General features: G+C 39.1%; 1 protein-coding gene and 1 long non-coding RNA gene across 4 annotated transcripts in view; one reads left to right on the forward strand and one right to left on the reverse strand.

Annotated features, from left to right (window-relative positions):
* Nucleotides 1–1,912: 1,912 nt before the first annotated feature.
* Nucleotides 1,913–6,591, forward strand: LOC123839358 (uncharacterized). 2 transcript variants are annotated; one of them, XR_006789611.3, is made up of 4 exons: nt 1,913–2,092; nt 2,934–3,017; nt 3,575–3,632; nt 6,198–6,591. It is a non-coding gene; the product is annotated as an uncharacterized LOC123839358 (long non-coding RNA). The 2 variants fall into 2 exon arrangements; XR_010410170.1 differs by lacking the exon at nt 2,934–3,017.
* A 3,694-nt stretch (nt 6,592–10,285) lies between these two features.
* Nucleotides 10,286–17,593, reverse strand: part of IFIH1 (interferon induced with helicase C domain 1) — a 54,051-nt gene continuing 46,743 nt past the window's right edge. The window contains exons 12-16 of one of the 2 annotated variants that reach the window (XM_054506167.2): nt 17,110–17,259; nt 15,065–15,226; nt 11,501–11,676; nt 10,883–10,976; nt 10,286–10,784 (exon numbers count right to left, since the gene is read on the reverse strand). In XM_054506167.2, coding sequence (XP_054362142.1) covers nt 10,605–10,784; nt 10,883–10,976; nt 11,501–11,676; nt 15,065–15,226; nt 17,110–17,259 — 762 coding nt within the window. In that variant the 3' untranslated portion in view covers nt 10,286–10,604. Of the gene's footprint in view, nt 10,785–10,882; nt 10,977–11,500; nt 11,692–15,064; nt 15,227–17,109; nt 17,260–17,593 lie in introns of both variants that reach the window. The other variant, XM_045868739.3, reaches the window with a different exon arrangement.

The raw sequence follows: 17,593 nt of genomic DNA on the forward strand, positions 1-17,593 counted from the left end.
GAAATAGTAAAAGCCAACATCCCCCAGGAGAATAATTTAGATATTTGAGAGTCAAAGACCTTAATGTGGCAGACAAACCCAAGTTTTAAGATGAGGGGGAATCTAGATTTCTCTCTTCAACAGGATTGATTTTTCCCTTCTCAACCCAATGAGGATTAGTCCCATTTTTGACCATACCTTTGATTCAGTTGTCACTTTGACCTCTGTGTGAGATGTGATATAGGAAAAGAAAAATAAATGAGAGTGAACAGACATGAAAGAGAGGGAGGGTCAGAGAGAGCTCTGGCCTTGTTCACTTGTGAGGCAGTAGAGTTATAATACACAGAAATGAACCAAAGTCTGACTCCTGCTTTTCCCTCTTCTCCCTTCAAACACTGCCTATAATTTTGCTTTTGCAGAAGAGAGGCTACTACTTTATATTCTCTTTTAATGGAAACAGGTTCTGAGGTGGAGAAATGCAAGCAGGGTTTAGTTTGTGGATAGGGTTGGAGGTAGAGAGAGGTTGCTCTCTGGAGATAACACCTGTAGGGAGGGGAAGAAAGCAAGATGGGGCAAAGGGAGACACTGACCTGTGGAACTATTGCAAAGGAAGGCCAGTCTACCCTACAGGGGCCTCAGGAGTTGGGATGGCCCTTCAGAGTTGTCCCAAATGGAGTAAAGGGGGACAGGCTTGTGTCTCCTCATCAGTCTGTGACTTGGCTTTAGACCACCGCCAAGAGGACATAATCCTTGAGAAGGCAGCTCCCCATAGCTTAAGGTAATACCCAGGGAGGGAGGCAGCCATATTCCCAAGCCCAGGGGCATGAGTGCCCTGGCCCTGAAGAGGGGATCTGGGCAGAGAACCATGGTATTTATTATGTATTCTCACAAGTAATTGTTTTCATCAGATAGAAAGATAGGCATGACTGCAGAGATAAGATGTCAGAGAATTAAAAGAAAATAAGAGAATTCAAAGTTAGGTAGTAACTTGCCAGAAGAAATTGGAACTTAATGTTTAAACTGCATTTTCTCTGTATCTGTCTTAAAAAATAATTTAGAATTGCCCTATTCACTGCAGTGGCTACTAGCCACATGTGTCTATTGAACACTTGAAAATGTGGCAAGTCCAAATTGAGATGTGCTAAAAATACAAGATACACACCAAATTTTGGAGGCTTGGTAAGAAAAAGATATGAAATATCTTATCAACAATTTTTATATTAGTAACGTATCAGTGTAATATTTTAGCTATATTGAGTTAAGATATGTTATTAAAATTAATCTCACCTGTTTCTTTTAACTTTTTTTTTTTAAGATTTTTATTTATTTATTTGAGAGAGAGAATGAGATAGAGAGAGCATGAGAGGGGGAGGGTCAGAGGGAGAAGCAGACTCCCTGCTGAGCAGGGAGCCTGATGTGGGACTCGATCCCGGGACTCCAGGATCATGACCTGAGCTGAAGGCAGTCACTTAACCAACTGAGCCACCCAGGTGCCCTCTTTTAACGTTTTTAATGTAACCATTGACAAACTTCAAATTAATTTTGTGTTTCACCTATACTTTCATTGCACAGAGCTGGTCTAGACTAATCTTAAAGTCTGACAAAGGGGTCATTATCTCAGGCCACAGCCTAAGACAAAGCATTATTGGAAAGGGCCATAGAATGAGGAGTGCAGAAACCTCCACATTCTCAGAAACTCACTTCCTGGCCTTTCTAGAATGGCCATCCCAAAGCACCTTATTTAGTTCTTAAGAGGCCAAGATAGCACCTGGGGTGTATAACCAGTTTGCCCCCATTGGTAGAGTGAGAATGGATGTAGGAAGTAACCATCCTTCTTGAGAACCAGAGTCTCTGGGAAGTAAAAAAAAAAAAATGCTTGCTTTACTCACAAATTGGGAGATTCTGACTCATTTTAAACCCTTTCCTCAGGACAAGGGAATTGTACCCACCACAGCTCAGTGATCAGTGTGGGTGGATTAGAAATCAACTAGACCCCGGGAGCCAGTTCTTGGGTGCAGTAGAATAGTTCCCCTGTATGCCGGGAATATGACCCGCATGAGGCACTAGGTGACGACCAAGCAGAGGCATGAGTCAGAATGAAAGCAAAAAGAAGGTAACGTAAAGAAATTACTTGTAATTTGTTTCTATCACCAACTGTGCTGTACTTTTGTATTTATTCTGCTTATTGCCATCAATTCCATACCAGCCACGATTTCTCCAGCTCGTGATTTTATTTCAACATCAGCCAGAATCACTCATTGCTTCCACTCTCGCTGCCAATAACCAGGTCCAGATGTTCATCACCTCAGACTCACTGGCTCCAACTTCCTCCCAGTTTTTCTCTCTTCAATATGATTTAGTCCACTAACCCTTTGTAGATCGTCTTTTCTATAATGTGTTGCTCTACTGCTCAAAAAACTAGAACGGCTTCATATTGGTTATCCAGTCAAGCCCAGACTCGGTTTGGCATTCCAACAGACATGCAAAGCACGTTCATTTTTCTTCTTCCTTCTTCCTTATTACCTTCACTTACAATACACTTCCTTCTCTTCTTACCTTTGAAATTACTATGAAATATGAACATCTACTATACCCCAGGCATTATTCAAATTCCTTACTCACTCTAATTCAGAAGCTTTTCTCTGTTGATCCCTGACTTTTCTGAATTCTTTCATACCTATAATTTGCATACCACATGATTACTGCATGCTCATATTTTTTTTTCTGATTATTTTGTGCCTATCATAGTTGAACTTTCAACCAATTGGTTAGTTCCCCAAGGTCAGAGATTACACCTTATACTCCAAATCGGAAAAAGAAATTAATATTTACTGAATGTTCTCTTTGTGTCAGTCACTGTAAAATGTGTTCAACATTTGTTATCTGGAATTCTCTGTAGTCACTTTTCCTTGTGTGTGTGCTTTCCCTTCATTGTTTCCATGTTGCTCTGCCAGACTGCCCTGATGCCAAATACTCCAACTGAAGTACGGAAGTAGATTTACTGGTCCTTTGGGATGATGATGGTGGAATTTCCGCTGGTAATTTCTCCTTGGGCTGTAGCCTCCTGCCTTGCTCCTGGGATTCTCTCTCACATTAACAGTTTCTCCCTTCCTCTCTAGCTCCTTCTAACTGATCCTGTTTTATGCAAAAAACAGTTCAGCTATTTCTTTGATTAATTTGCCAATGGACCTATAAGGAGGTCCCATTTTCAAAAATAAGCACACACATTAGGGGGCTTCTAAAACAAAGATTGTTCTCTTTCTCTGAGAGGTATTATGAGAGTGTTAAGTCATTAAAAAATCTATCATACAGACATTTTCTCATTTAATCCTCTCAACAATCCATTACATGGTCTTTCATGTAAGATAGGATTTTGTGGTTCAGCTCTTGGCATTATAAAACTGATTGTTTGGATTTAGGAAATGAAAGTTTCTAGTTATGAAATATATTCTGTCTTGTTTCTAAGTTATTTGGTTAGAGAATAGGTCAGATGCATTTGAGTCATTTCCTGTGTGAAATACAATGTTTATACATAAGAGTAGCTTGATATTTGAAAATTGTAACTTCTTGTGGACTAACTCTCATATTTCTTTAGATATGATTGCATGAGTGAGTCCAGTCTGGTGGGAGAAACCACAGAGTAATTTGAACAGGTAAAATTTAATATAAACAATTATTAACTACAATGGGATTAGAGTAACAGAAGATTAATAAGTAAAAAGAACTCTAAAGAATACAGAAATAGGGGCGCCTGGGTGTCTTAGTTGGTTAAGCAGCTGCCTTCAGCTCAGGTCACGATCCTGGGGCTCTGGGATGGAGTCCTCCATTGGGCTCTTTGCTCAGCGGGGAGCCTACTTCTCCCTCTCCCTCTGCCTGCCGCTCGCCGCTGCCTGTGGTTGCGGGCTCTTTCTCTCTGTCAAATAAATAAATCAAATCCAAAAAAAAAAAAAAAAAAAAGAATACAGAAATAACAGAGCTATGGAACAGCCACTTCCCTTGTGCCTGAGATAGACAACCCAAGGCTGAGATTCAGATGTTATTGGAAAGAGCAGCCATAGGTAATTGAAAGCAAAGAATTTGCCAGGGTGCCACAGGAACTTGCTGGAAGTCTGTCTTCTGGAGCTTGCTGGAAATGTGCCCTCTGGGTCCCAGGGAGAGCTGTTCATGGGAGTGTTCATGGAGACACTGTACACATAACTGAAGAGATGCAGTGGCTGGCCACTGAGTCCTGCTGGCTGCCATGTAAGCCCCTGGTGCTGGAGAAAGCCACGTGCGCCACAGGAACTGGATGCTGGAGAAGCCACCCACACTTGCAGAAGCTCGCGATGCACCCGCACGAGAACCAGAAAGCAAACCCCTTTCTTTCCGCATTGTTTCTCCAGCACCCTCTACAGGCAAAGTTTCATGTCAATGCCAGCTGGCAAAGCAAAAATACTCGAAGGGCCCAGATGCATGTTTAGGGACCATATAAAAAAGTTGAATTTGGAGATGACAGATAATAAATTGATAACAAAAAAATTACATTCACAAAAAATTCCCCACTTTCCAATGTATACTTCTAAGGTGGAAAACACCCTGTGTGGTTCAGGCATCTATAAAGCCTAGGATAAATGGACAGAGAGAGGAAAAGAAATGAGCAAGTAAAATCATGTTGATTTACATTATAAAAGGAAGAGTTTGAGAGGAAGGGTGGGGGAGATAAAAAAAGAATACAGGATGATTTCAGGAAGATAATTTTGAGGAGTTTTGAAGAGATATTGATATTGGGTTTCTTACAAATACAACCCTGTGCTGAGAGGTCACAGACAGGACCAGCTTTATTTGGGGAAACGTAACATTTTAAAGCTTTTCGAGTCCATCAGACTTTTAAACATTCTGATTTTTTTCTTTAACATATCAAAGAATAAATACAACAAAATGTAGTCTAATATCCTGCACATAAGTATTTACTAAATCATTGGTGTTTTATTTATTGTTTCTAAACCAGCCAGTCCTGATACTGCATGATAATCCTCTTACTTAGTTTCTAATTAGTCATTTTCCATTCATCAAAGCATGTTAAAAATCCTGACTGCTTTCCTTAAGTCCCCATGTCCATCCTGAAATCTAAAGCCCAACTTGGTGGGTAGTCTAGTGATTGATGCCAATAGAAAAACCTCACCAGCCTCCTACTTTTGTGCCTTTCCACTAAACTGTATCTTTTATTCGTATTTATTTTTCCTGTTTCAACAGCAGCAGAAGTATCTATCCTTCTATCCAATTGTCATCCCTTCTTTTGCTCTTGATTTCATGCCCTTTCTTCTTCCTATGCCTTCTGTGGCAACAGTTATGCCCTCCCCTCTCCCTTTGAGTCTTGAATCTCTCCCTGTTTCTTGGCTCTTGCTCCTTAGCCTGTCAACAGGCTTAAAACTTTGGACTCCCTTTCAAAATTTTCTCATCTTTTTCATAATACCCATTTAAAGATCATCTATGCTTATTGCATCCATTTCCTTCCTTACCAAAACTCACTCTTTGTTGAAGACTATCTGCCAGACTTGCTTGGGAGACACTTTCCTTAGCCTAATCGCATAGTGTAGTCAAATTGAGCCCTCATTATAAAGCATATTTTAAACCTTTTTAAAAAAGTACCCTGATCACTGAATATTGTGAACAAAGATGGACGTGGTACCAACTATCCATCCTTCCATCTGTCCCCGACCAAACATTGATTGTCTAAGCATTCTTTTCCTCAGATGGTTACAAGGTAGTGACCTTCCCTGGGCCAGAGAATGACTTGCTGGGCCAGTTGCTGAGAAGAATGTTGGAACAATAAGATTGAGTCTCAAGACATCTTTTCACCAGGATGGATGTGACCAGAGCACAGGCATCTCACACTCTTTCTCCCACCTCTGGTTCCATCTAGAGAAGTCTTGACCTTTTCTCATGACGATTACATCAGAAGCTGGCATCCTTTTTCACTCGTTTATTTCCATCTCAAACCCTTTTAGTGGAGGTGAACCTAGTTTAACTATTTTATAATTATTTGGGTAAATAAAGCTTAGTAATATTTTAAATCAAATGGCATGTTTATCTGTGAGATATTTCAAACTTATTATATACTTTAAGCAAAAATATTTTATTCTAAACAGAGTTAAAATGACTTTTCCTTTTCTAACCATATTTGATGGTAAAATTTTCTTTTATGGATTATCAGGTGTTCTCCTTTTTCTTATCTCTAGGTACTATCCATCCTCCACGCCCCCACCCCCAAGATGGGAAAACTCTTAAAAGGACTTCGAAAAATCTCCTGGACATGCCACAATCCAAGGCAATCTTCTATCTCCCAACCCTGTTGGAAGTAATTCTCTCCTTCCCTTCTCTTATAGCATCGGTCATTGTCTCCCCTGCTGGTATTTATGAACATGGCCTATCTCTGTATAAGTGAATCCTAAAAGCAAGATCCTTATTTTACTCATTATTGAATAAAAGATCCTCACTATTAGGTAAAAAATCCTGTGGGCAAGAGCCTTATTTTAATTATTAGTGCCTAAAATACAGTACCTTATAAATAGTAGGACTTAAAAATATTTATGAATAGAAAAGAAATAATTGGTCATTTATTAGATGTGTGAATATCCCTCAGTTAAATTTGTTTTTCCTTCTTCGTTTTTATTTCTTTGTCTATGTGTTATAGTGTTACTGTCTTTTTAATCTCTTTGCTTCTGTTTCATGTGGCTTCTATTTATTCCCTTTTTACCTTCATTTTATCTTTTTTTTCCTCTCCTGCATGGAACACAGCATTCTACATGGAATGACATGTTTTGGTTTGTTTCTTGCAGTTATTTGAGTTTTGCATTTTGTCCCAAAATAAATGAGTGATAAAAATAAAACATCGAACTAAGTTGTCCACTAAAAAATTCAGGGCCTTAACTGATCTTTCTTCTCCACGAGGTTAGTAGCTTTCAATAGAAAAAACCATATAGTCTAATTAAACACAAGAAACATCATTCTTAGAGAAAGATTTGGGATATGCTTGTCAAATGAGATAAATCCCTTAAAAGTTGCAATTTTGAGCTCAACAGGTTATCACAATTATTAGCATAAATTGTGCAAAGTACAGTCATGAAATTATAAACCTGGGTAAAATGCTAAGAAAAAAAGGAAACATTGGTGTGGTATTGAATTGTTATTAATCTCAGGTGGGCAACCTTGTCCAAGATAACATAACACTATATCAGTTGTTTTGGTCCTTTTAGTACTATACAAATCCTTTCAGCTTGATGAATTATGATCATTTTATGGCCTGTTAAGGATTCAAAATTAAGGAACTAACCATCCAACAGTCCACTCATCCTATGTGTTTATACAATAAAATACAAGCATATTCATAAGAGACAGCAGAAGACAGGGTTTGAGGGAAATACTTAAGTTGAAAAAATGCTCATCTTTGGTTCAGTATTATTTTATATACACAACCAAATTAAACACTTAAATTTCTCTTGTGTCAATATCATGCCCATTTATGAAATTAGTATGTAAAAAAATAATACGCTTCATCAAATATATTCAACTTAAATAGTGGTCCAAACGTATTCTAACAACTGCATGGTTAAACACTACTTCCTACAAAGTCTGTTTCTCTTCCCATGGCCCCATTTAGGATCTGGCCTTTAATTTGGATTTAAAAATTATGAACAAATAGGGCTCACAGCCAATTTCATCTTCAAATGAGATACGGGATGACTAATTTCATGTAAAGAGGAACTTGGTAATACTCTGTGTGGAAAATATCTAAAAATTACAAAAAACATCTGTAATGCTTTCCATCTGTATTTCCTGTTTTATAACCTATGACCTAAGTAAAAGGTTTAAGGATTTAGAAACAAATAAAATCACCATTTGTGTTGGACAAAAATTACTGTTGACATGCTACAGCCCAATCTCTCTCTCTCATTCTTGTTCATTGCTGACCAGTTCAGTACAACAACATTGTCACATTATTCTTGAAGGTAAAGACAGAACCTAATTAAAATTATAACTACATAATTCACCTCTCTTACAGTGTTTTATGCTTTCAACATCTGCTTGTGACATGCCCTCACGGTCCTTTGGAAAACCACTTCTTACTCATTTAGGTGCTGCCTCAATGCTTTACAGGCAAGATGTTTGTATAAACTGTAAACTATTGTATTTTAATTTCATATGGCCTGAAATGATCTCAAACTTTTGGTATAAAACCTTTACAGTCTTCTATCCACAAGGTTGGCCAATGATCCACTTACTGGCTTGGAAATGCCTCTTGTTCTAAAATTTCCTGACACTTCCAGGCTTTTCAAACCTGCCTTGAAACGCATGACTCCAGCCAATATACCTGTCCTGTGAGACCCCTGCAATGCCCTTTAGCAGATACGAGCTACCTTCGAATGTGTAATGTGCTTGCCAGGTATTTAGTTCACAGCTGATATTGCCACAAGTCATTAGACAAGTTCTCCAAATGAAAGCAGCCAGGGAGCCAGAAGCATAGACTAGGGCAATGCCAGAGTTGTAAGGAATCTTTGACACCACTTAATCCAGTTGCTCATTTTCCAGGAGAGGAAACACAGGACCTGTGTGAGATGAGGTTGCCCAAAGTGCGCCAGCCAACTTAAGGTTTTGTGGGGATGAAAACTAGACCTTAGAACTCCAGGTTGATGTCTATATGTCATGAGCATATTCTGTAAATCATCCCCGAATATTCAAAGTATTAAACTGTTCAGTAACGTTCGATCAAAATGCTGCAATTATTACCTGCACCATAGTTTGAGCTTTCAGGTATCATCACATGTTAAGTTTTATACTATTTGAAACGCGTATTTTAAAACTTTGAGGTAGAAGTAACACTTCTTTATTGAAAAAGAAATTACTGGAAAACACAGATGAAAAAACCTGATATTTGTTGACACCTCAAAAACAGTCTACATATGTTACAGTAGTACATTTAGCTATTTTATGCATTTGGTTTCCTGCATAGTTTCCAAAATGTTCTAGAAGACAGCAATACTTTAAATGGAGTCAGCTGGAGTTTTTAAAAAGTATTTTAAGAAAACCACAATCTTCTTTTGTCCTCTTGCATTCCCAAGAGTTCTGATTGGTTAATATCCATCTTTGTTTGGTTCTTATCAACAAAAGTTAACGTTAGACTGAATGTTAACGAATCCATCAAAACCACAGAAGAATTTCCTTTTCACTCCCTCCAACATTTTGTTTCTCCTTAGTCGTAGGAGGTAACACTTTCCATGCAGCGGACCATCCGAATAAGTGTGGGTTAAAATGGTCAGTCGTGGCTCTGTGTCAGTCATGTGGGTCTTCATGCTAAAAGCGGCTACTTGTCTGCTGGGAGAATGTCTTGAAGGCTGGGCCCTGTGTCCATCTCCAAGTGGTCGTACTTAGTTGGGAAACACTGAAAATATCACAGTCACAGAGTGGTCACCCTTCTACCTGGGGTTAGGGACAAGAGGAGGTAGACACTCTCTCTTTATTCTCTAGTAACATCCAGCATCTGCTCCCTGCTAAATCCTGGGTGAGCCCTAGACATCTCCACTGACAGGTAATCTTCCTTGAGCACAGTGTCATGTTCATGGAGGGAAAGCTGGAAAATAAGCCTTGAGTTACCCGATGCTGCTGCTTCATAATACCTCACCTTTGAGGGTGCTTCATATTTTTCAAAGTGGTTTCATATGTACACATATATCATCACTTACTCACAAAAGCTGGACAAGTGGTGGCAGAGGCAGAATTCTAAGATGCAAGATTTCTGCCTGCTGGTGTATATGCCCTCAAAATCCCCTCACTTTGAGTGTGGGCAGAACCTATAAGTATAATGAGATAGTCACTCCTGTGATTCCAGTTAGGATTTTCTTAGCACACAAAAGAGAGATTGTCCTGCTGGTTTTGAAGAAGAAAGCAGCTGTGAGCAGGCCACATGGTGAGGGCAGCCCTCGTTGCTCAGAGTGATCCCCAGTGGACAGCTAGCAAGAAAACTGGAATCCTCATCTTCAGCTACAAGGAGATGACAGCCAACAGCCTGAGAGAGTTTGGAAGTCATTCTTGGCCCAGTGCATCCAGATGAAAGCATCACCTGCTCCACAACTTGATTTCAGCCTTCTGAGACCCTGTGCAGAGGCCCCTGTCCAGGCCTCTGACCTACAGAACATGTGTAATAATAAAGGGCTGTTGTTTTAAGCCACTGAGTTTGTGGTAATTTGTTGTGTAGCAATAGAAAACTAATGAAAGCCAAGGCAAATAATAATACGACCATTTCACCAATAAGGACACTGGTTCAAAAAGATGAACTGATTTGGTTAATTTTATTTTGAAGATTGGTGACAGGACTGATAGCGATACCTTGGATCCTCATTTATACTCCAGCATTCTTTCCACATACCGTAATGCTCCACACTAATTATTATTGGTGAGTATTCTTTATCCCTGCCCACCAACAAGATAGATTCTTGAAAACATATTATCTTCCTCCATGCAGCTCAACAGAGAGTAAAGCAATAATTTTATTAATCCTCACATCAGTTCTGGAGTATAGTAAAAATGTTATATCAGTATCATATTAAATGTTAAGTTGATAATATTTTTAAAGGTTCTCAAATCAAATGTCAATCTTCATCACTACACAAACAATATTGTGAATAGTCAAGATCGGGAAATGTGATAGGTAATTCTACCCACTTTTTGTATTGTTTCTTTGGCATATTATTTTTGAAAACCACTACAAAATTCTTTATTTTGAGACAAGGCAAATCTAAGCCTTTGTGCACCATCATCGTCCCCCAAGCCTGAAAAACAGAAGGGAGTGAGAGGAAAAATTAAATGCACATTCAATTAAGGATTCCTTTTGGCCAAAGTGAAAATAAGCACACAGCAATTTACTCACTTGGCCACATTTTTTGCAGATAATCTCGCCATTTGTTTGATAGTCTACAAATTTCTTTCGTAGTGCTTTGTTTTCTCTCACAATGTAGAGTTCCCTAAAATTATCAAGAAGTAAAAAAAAAAAAATCTCTGAGAATTTGCAATGGACAAATACGCAGCCTATGGGTATATGCTGTTGGATCTGAAGCTCATCTGTAGGCGTGCCCATCCCACATCTTATTCCTTCTCTCCTTTCACCCCTGTGGATCATCAGGCAGATGCCCCCTTTCCACACACACCTCCCAAGGGTCATGTTGCCTTTGGTGGCTTCTTCCAAGTCTGCCTATTATTTTAATGAGACTTAAGTTGTCCAAAACTCTGAGAGCACATATGAGTATACACCAAACTAATGTGCCTTGGATCAAAATGGCTTTGGGTCTTAACACTTCTCCCTCCCTGCCCCCGTGCAGTATTTGAAAAAAAAAAATGACACTTGAAATGGGGATATGATGTGGGGGCTAAAGGAGGGGAAGTTCTGAAAAATGATGAGTCTCATTTGTACTATTTTCAAAGAACATTCACAATACAAGCTACTTCACCTCCTATAAAGAAACTTAAAATTGAGTCTTCCTGGACTTACTTGAATACTGGTGTCATGTTGACGTGGTGCATCTTCTCAATAACGTGGATATCTTCTCCAGAGCAGGCTAGCACACTGCAGTTTTTGCAGAGGAAATTTATTGATGATGGGTTTTCCTTGCAGTACTTTGCAATACTTCTCTTGATTTTCATTTTCTTTTCCATTATACTTTGCATCTGTAATTCCAAAATCTGCATTGAGAAAAAAAACAAACAACGTTTCTTTTTTTCCCCATAGTTTGACTGAAGTAATTCTCCCGGAATTCAGAGATCTTAGATAGTTATGAAAATGTACACTTGGCCATAGTCTAGAAATAAATATAATGAGGTGATCTCCCCCAAAGAATTTAGCATATAATCCTTCCTTATGATAAGAAAATGTGGAACCCTCTGGTGTTCTGAAAACAACCTACCCCGTTTTAGACAAGTTCTATTGTGAGAAAGTCCTTAGCAATATTCCACAAAAAACTCACCCTCTAAACTCTCTACCTTACCATTACTTTTAATTCTGTCTCATAAAACAAGTCTAAACCTTCTTTTACATGGAATATCTTGGAAGAACAAACAGTGCTATTGCATTACCAATCATCTTCTCTTACCTGAGATAAGCTCCCCAGTTTCTTTAAGCTTTTCTCACACATAATTTCTAGACCCTTCACTATCTTAGTCAATCTCCTCTTTACACATCTGTGGCAGAAACTACTGGCTTCCCACCCAGTTTCCATTCTTACTGGGAACAGAACTATAATCGCATCCTGGGTGGGAATATGCTAGCTAAATGACTACATTTCCAAGCCAGTGGTCAGTGAGACATAAGAATAGAATTTCCAGAAAGACTCCTTAAGTATCAGATAGCTGCCATATGCACTTTTTGCCTTTTCCATCTTCTTCTTCCTGCCTGAAATGAGCATGTGACAGTAGAATTTCAAAAAACTATCTTTGACCTGGATAATGAAAACCAAATATTAGGAGGGCAAAGAAGAGAGACAGAGAAGAGTCTTGGCTTCCTCATGACATCATGGAGCTATCATATGGGTCTAGATTGCCCACATTTCTTATGAGAGAATAAGTCCTTAAACCCCTGTATTCCGGGCCCTGTGGTTAGTGGCATAATTTATTTCATAACAGAAACAATGTAGAGACACAAAACTTGAGATAGGCACTGGCCAGTTCTCACACTATACCAATTCACAGTAGGAAAACCTGGTTCTTAAGTAATTTACCTCTAAACTGAACCTCTCTCAGATGGCAAATTTATATTAAATTGTGGAGGAAGTCATTGTTTTCCTGAAGGCTAAGGGGAAGTTTTAGTAAATGCAAACTATCCGTGCTGATGAACAAAGCCGAATAGTCCAACTTTGACTCTCATCTCTGTTTTGGGCTTTGATTCAACATAGCCATATTTAGTACAAAAAAGAAAATTAAACCTTGTGAGCAACCCATGGGCCATACAATAATTTAATCGGACAAGTACAAAGACTGTCATGTAAATGATAACAATTAGGTTGTTCTTGCAAGATATTTATAATTCAGTGAGCTGATAAAAGATGATTTGGCATAGGACCACGTACATGGCGGGCAATCAAGGAACACCTGTAGGTTTGACAGGAAAAATAAAAATAAATCTAAGGTTAGTGTATGGGTATGTATCCAGGACACCAGGAACTAAAGGATTAGTTCCAAAATAGTAAAGAATATGAAACAATTAGAGGGGCAAAAAAATAAAACAAAGCATAAGAAATATATGGGAGGCACAGCTGCAGTGAGTCAAAGTCTAAATAAAATGTAATGATGGGGCGCCTGGGTGGCTCAGATGGTTAAGCGTCTGCCTTCGGCTCAGGTCATGGTCTCAGGGTCCTGGGATCGAGTCCCGCATCGGGCTCCCTGCTCCTTGGGAGCCTGCTTCTCCCTCTGCCTCTCTCTCTCTCTCTCTCTCTCTCTCTCTCTGTCTCTCATGAATAAATAAATAAAATCTTTAAAAAATTTAAAAAAAATTTAAAAAAATGTAATGATGTGGGAAAAGTTGTTGAGTCATTGTTAGGGAAAATGCTTTAAATCTTCACATTGTTTCTAGAAGTTTGATTTAAAGGCTTTCAGTTAGGTACAAATTCTGTATAAGGCATGGAAAACAGACCTCACCTTCTGTGTCAGTGCTCACCATTTATTAGCGGCTGCCTGAAAATTGTGTTGAAAAGGATTCGTAACTCAGAAGAAGGGAGTGCTGGGACCTAGTAGCGATGTCTGCTGTAGAGATGTCTGCCAAGGGAGCCAAACAGAACAGTAGTGGAATGTGCCCCTGCATCATTGCCGTCCCTGCTCTGAGTTTGTCAGCCTGGAGTAGCTTTAGGAAGGCAGGTCTCTTAGCCAAAGGAAACCTAAAAAGGTAGTTGATTCTGGGGCCCCCAAAGAGACTGTATCTTACTGTAGGCATAATCTGGAAAATTTCGACTCATAAACTCTGGAGATGGCCTAGAGTTTACCCAAAACACCTCGTCTTGAAACATCAATCTTTGAAAATATTCACTGGATTAACTTTCCAGTGACATTATTTGGCCACAGATGTTTGATTTGACATTACCAAATGTTTGGTTTGCCTTACATTTAAAGGGGTTTTAAAATATAAGTTTGTGTAGAAACCTGGCCAGGAAACCTTGGAGTTGGTTATAGCAATGCACACCAATTTAAAAGCATCCCTTTCGTGAAACTCTATTTAGGGTAGAGCCAATTCCAATGTTAAGAAACTAACATTCACACCCATATGCAAGGGTGTGAATTTTCTTCTAAATGGATTGTTTGCTATTATAGTAGTTACAGTCTTTAATTCAGTGGTATGGGGGATTTCCTGAAATATTGTAGAAATGCATTCTTCCTTCACTGCATTCCTCCTGCAGCTCAAATGACTACGCTAGTAAATTGAGATGAAGCCGATGACATATTATGTATCTAGCCTCAATGTCGCTCCTTCTAAGAGACTTTCCCCAAATACCCAATCTATACAGTATTCATCTAATGACTTGTTTCATATTGTCTTATTCTAATTCTGTAGCATTTATCCTTGTGGGATGCATTTCTTGCTTCATTTCTGTTTCTTGTTTCTCCTCCTCAAATCTCATTATGTATACTCTATAAGCCTCATGCAGCAGGGATCTGTCTGTGTTATTTGCTACCATGTTCTCTCTTTCTAGAACATGGCCTGGCACACAGTAGGCACTTCATAAAGATTTCTGGAATGAAAAACTTGTGCCTGTACAAACAGATTGAACCAAACCAAAATTACCAGGTTGCCTTGAGTGGGTGAGACATACTAGTCTTTCTGATCAAGGGCAGACTAAATTTATATCATCAAAGTTTATGGTTGGTTTCACTGGAACAGCAGCCTGACAATTTCTGCCCATCACAGATCTTGATTCTTTGTATGTGAATCTGGACTAAGCACAGCTCCTCCCAACTGGAACTTAAAATTCAGCACAATTTCTGTCTTGAGACTTAGCCACTTAGCTATCAATGGCAACCACATGCAGCCACTTTAAAGTGAAAAATAAATTCAAAGGGCCAAAAACAATACCTTACGAGCATACTCCTCTGGGTTCATATTTTGAACATGGTCTATAGCTTTATACATCATTTTCTCTCGGAAATCGTTAACTATCTCACGTTCAATAACTCCTGAGTTACTGTGGGCAACCAGGACGTAGGTGCTCTCATCAGCTCTGGCTCGACCACGGGCCTGAGAATATAAAGAAATCAAGTAAAGGAAGGGTTATGCCTTTCTGTGAACTCTCTCATTTTTGGCCTGGAATGGTATTCATTGCTCAGTGTCCCAGCCCTCAAGTAATTTCTCTATTCTCTGTAAAGTTAGTTATTATCCGTTTTTTGTAAGTCGGTTATTTGAAATTCAAAATGCACTTTAATGAACGATGTTTGAGAGCAATGATGGTTAGGTTACCACCCCAACCCTCAAGACCCTCAGTTACACAAGACCATCCTGTCAACCCTTTTTGTTCCCAGGAACCTGCTCTCAACCCTGAGAACCAGCGTCATTGACTTGGACTGGGGAGGCACTCCTCCAGCCTGGTAGGAGAGATGGATGGCAAGAAGGAGCGTCTCTGACCTTGACACCAGGGCTGGTGAGAAGGCATTCTGCTCCTGGTAGCAACATTGGATTTTGAGAACATTTCCCCATGAAAACATGCTCAACATGGTGATAAATTTCTATAGTCCCCTTTAGAAATTGATCTTTAGGTACATTTTGAGTAACAGAAAAAATGTTGTGACCTGGCCCAGGAACCTAACTACCAACTATAATATGATCTGTATAAAAATGCATTCAGTGTTATTTATAAACTGCTAACAGACTAACTCTTGAAATATAATTACTTCTTAATTTGGTGGTTATCTGGTTATCTTAGTCTTCCATGACTTCCATGCAAGGATGCAATTTAATGCATTTAAAAAAGAGATTTAGGGGCGCCTGGGTGGCTCAATTGGTTAAGCGACTGCCTTCGGCTCAGGTCATGATCCTGGAGTCCCGGGATCGAGTCCCGCATCGGGCTCCCTGCTTGGCGGGGAGTCTGCTTCTCCCTCTGACCCTCCTCCCTCTCATGCTCTCTGTCTCTCATTCTCTCTCTCTCTCTCAAATAAATAAATAAATTCTTTAAAAAAAAAGAGAGATTTAGTTAATATTACAGGAAGAATATTATTTATATTAACCAGCACGGCTCCCATACATACTCAATGAAAGGTAACAATTATATTGTTAAGAAAGTGTGGGTGGGGGGTCGCCTGGGTGGCTCAGTTGTTAAGCGTCTGCCTTCGGCTCAGGTCATGGTCCCAGGGTCCTGGGATCGAGCCCTGCATCGGGCTCCCTGCTCAACGGGAAGCCTACTTCTCCCTCTCCCACTCCCCCTGCTTGTGTTCCCTCTCTCGCTGTGTCTCTCTCTGTCAAATAAATAAAATCTTAAAAAAAAAAAGATACTGTGGGTAAGAGATAAAGTGAAATTAAATGGAAATTAGGACATTTCGTTTTTGTTTTGCATGTATAATTCTGCCTCCCCCAACATATTATTATGAAAAATTCCAAACACCCAGAAAAATCTCAAGAATAGGGAGGAAAATGCAGAAATAGTAGTGCTCCCTAAGGTGTGGGCATATTACTTTGTCAGACATTTTAGGGACACTGCACTTCAAATTCCTGGTCCAGCTAGGAGCTCACAGACATCCTAGGGATGAGGAGGCCTCTTTTGACTCTTACAGATGGGCCACTGTCCTGTTTCTAAAGAGTTTTGGGACACAGAAATAACAACCAAAGAAGGGTTGTTTAGAAATACAACAGTTATCTGTTGTCATATGAATTAAGCGACACCATAAAAGGCAGTAGTATGCAGCTCTTCAAGATTTCTTTTTCTTTTAACTGAGGTATAATTGACATATAACATTGTATTAGTTTCAGGTGTGCAATATAATAATTTGATATTTGTATATGGCGTGAAATGATTTCTCTTTTAGAAGGAGAATAGATATATTTTTAAAACTATTTGTGCTGTTTTGCTAAAAGAGAACAAACTGATACCACAAAATCAAAGATTCACATATTAGAGGTATTAAATGTACCTGGACCATGGCTATTTCATTAGTGACGAGGCCGTAACGAATAACGATATTACATTCTTTAATATCCAGACCTTCTTCAGCCACTGTGGTAGCGATGAGCAGATTTATTTTTCCTGTGCGGAATTTACTAATGACTTCTTTTTGTTCATTCTGTAGAAACAGTTTAATAAATTAAATTTTGTAAAGCTTAAACACATTAAAATCTTCTAATTAGCAGAAGAAATAATAAATTGCAACTGGTCAGTGCAAATCAAAGGATTAGATCATACACGGATCCACTGCCATCTGTTTTTGGCATTGAACAAAGACATGATAGTGAGACAACATTTGATTTCCAATCTGGGATTACCACACAATAACAAAAATATTTCCATCATCCAGTCTGGAAGTGGGAAGACCATTATTTATGCCAAGGAAATAAATTGATGGGTGACTTGGGAGGGAGGAAAAAGGAGATGCTTTCAGTGGAGAGGAGGATAAGGCA

Source organism: Mirounga angustirostris, unplaced genomic scaffold (genome assembly GCF_029215605.1).
Source record: "Mirounga angustirostris isolate CCGP_5_RB_7025 unplaced genomic scaffold, mMirAng1.0.hap1 SCAF_3, whole genome shotgun sequence".
Lineage (NCBI taxonomy): Eukaryota > Metazoa > Chordata > Mammalia > Carnivora > Phocidae > Mirounga > Mirounga angustirostris.